The sequence below is a fragment of the Sphaeroforma arctica genome, assembly GCF_001186125.1.
Source record: "Sphaeroforma arctica JP610 unplaced genomic scaffold supercont1.1522, whole genome shotgun sequence".
Taxonomy (NCBI): Eukaryota; class Ichthyosporea; order Ichthyophonida; genus Sphaeroforma; species Sphaeroforma arctica.
In genome coordinates, this window is record NW_014039036.1 from 1 (window position 1) to 1,362 (window position 1,362).

At 40.3% G+C, this 1,362-nt stretch overlaps 1 protein-coding gene across 1 annotated transcript in view; it reads left to right on the top strand.

The window, feature by feature from the left end:
• The first annotated feature begins 603 nt into the window (after window positions 1–603).
• SARC_11086 (hypothetical protein) overlaps window positions 604–1,362 on the top strand; it is a 2,918-nt gene continuing 2,159 nt past the window's right edge. The window contains exon 1 of the mRNA XM_014294834.1: window positions 604–1,169. Coding sequence (XP_014150309.1) covers window positions 993–1,169 — 177 coding nt within the window. The 5' untranslated portion in view covers window positions 604–992. The remainder of the gene's footprint in view (window positions 1,170–1,362) is intronic.

Below are 1,362 nucleotides of genomic sequence, written 5' to 3' on the forward strand. Positions count from 1 at the left end.
GGATATGTGTGTATGTGTGTGGGGTTGTAGCTTTACAAAATCACAGACAGGGTGTAGCACAAAAAACATGATGTCGAGTCTTCGTTTTAGACATACATATGGTTCATATATCTATATTCCATCACCACGTTCTGTTCATCAATACAATCTATTCCGAACTGGACCACAGACGTACCTCATCTCGTTTAGTAGCAAGTTTGGAATCCTCAGAGATTAATTCTTTCACGGCCTCCACATCGCCTTCATATGCCAAACGGCACACTCTGAGATCAGACATATCGTCGAAGTATTAAAGTCTTAAAGATGTATTCACCTGTTCTGTATATATCACCGGTGTGCCCTGTACGTAAATAACAATCCTACTCCAAAGTTCCAACCCTCGTAGATGTCTGGTTTTTAAGACAAAGGCTATGGAGGGCTACGAAAAAAAAAGTCTTTTTGGATACGCCAACTGTCAACTTGTCAAGCCCTGGTGATGTGTCATATCTGTGGCATTTCTCTATACCGGGTGATGTCTATGGCGATCGGGAAAATAAATGTGAATAAATATTGGCTATGTATGTACATAAAACATACATGTAGTGTGCATTATACATACATGCAGTCTGCATTATAGACAGAGCTACATTATACATACATGCAGTCTGCATTATAGACAGAGCTACACAGGAGAATCGCCCATCCGCTGAACTCACTCACTCACATTATCACACTACAACGTATTAAGATTGGGTTGCTGAAAGCATATGCGGTAGTTCTAAACCACGGAAGTGTACGCATCAGTTACCAGTGGGTGTTGATCGGACGCAGTATGCTCGTGTCTCCATAGCTATGAGTCTAAGTTGAGCACTACATTAACCAGCCCAATATAGAACGCATATCTGTTGGATAAATCTGTGGCTAACGAGATACTCGTGTGCTGTACTTGATCTGTAGCAGTGTATTTGGCCCAACACGTGGTAGAACTTTAGATAAGTACATTCACCGCCACTATGTCCGATTCGCAACAATCGAGGATACAATTGTCAGCGGAAGCAACACATAGCAGCGGACATGACAGGAATGACAGGGGCGTGGAACAACATATACCGAGTGAGGACAGAGAGAAACACTGTGATAGTCTCACGTCTAAAAATGACACACATACACATCGTAAAATGATTTCTTTGGTAAGTTGTGTGACTTGGAAAATGTGAAATGTGATGGATGGAGTGAGGTCGGATAGGGATACAAGTGGTGGTCAGGATTTATTAGAACTGGAATTGTTAATTTGCTTTAAAAGTATAACGTTCTGCCCGGTTTATAATATATATGACCTTTTACACACAATTATATATATTTAACTATATATTTATATATATA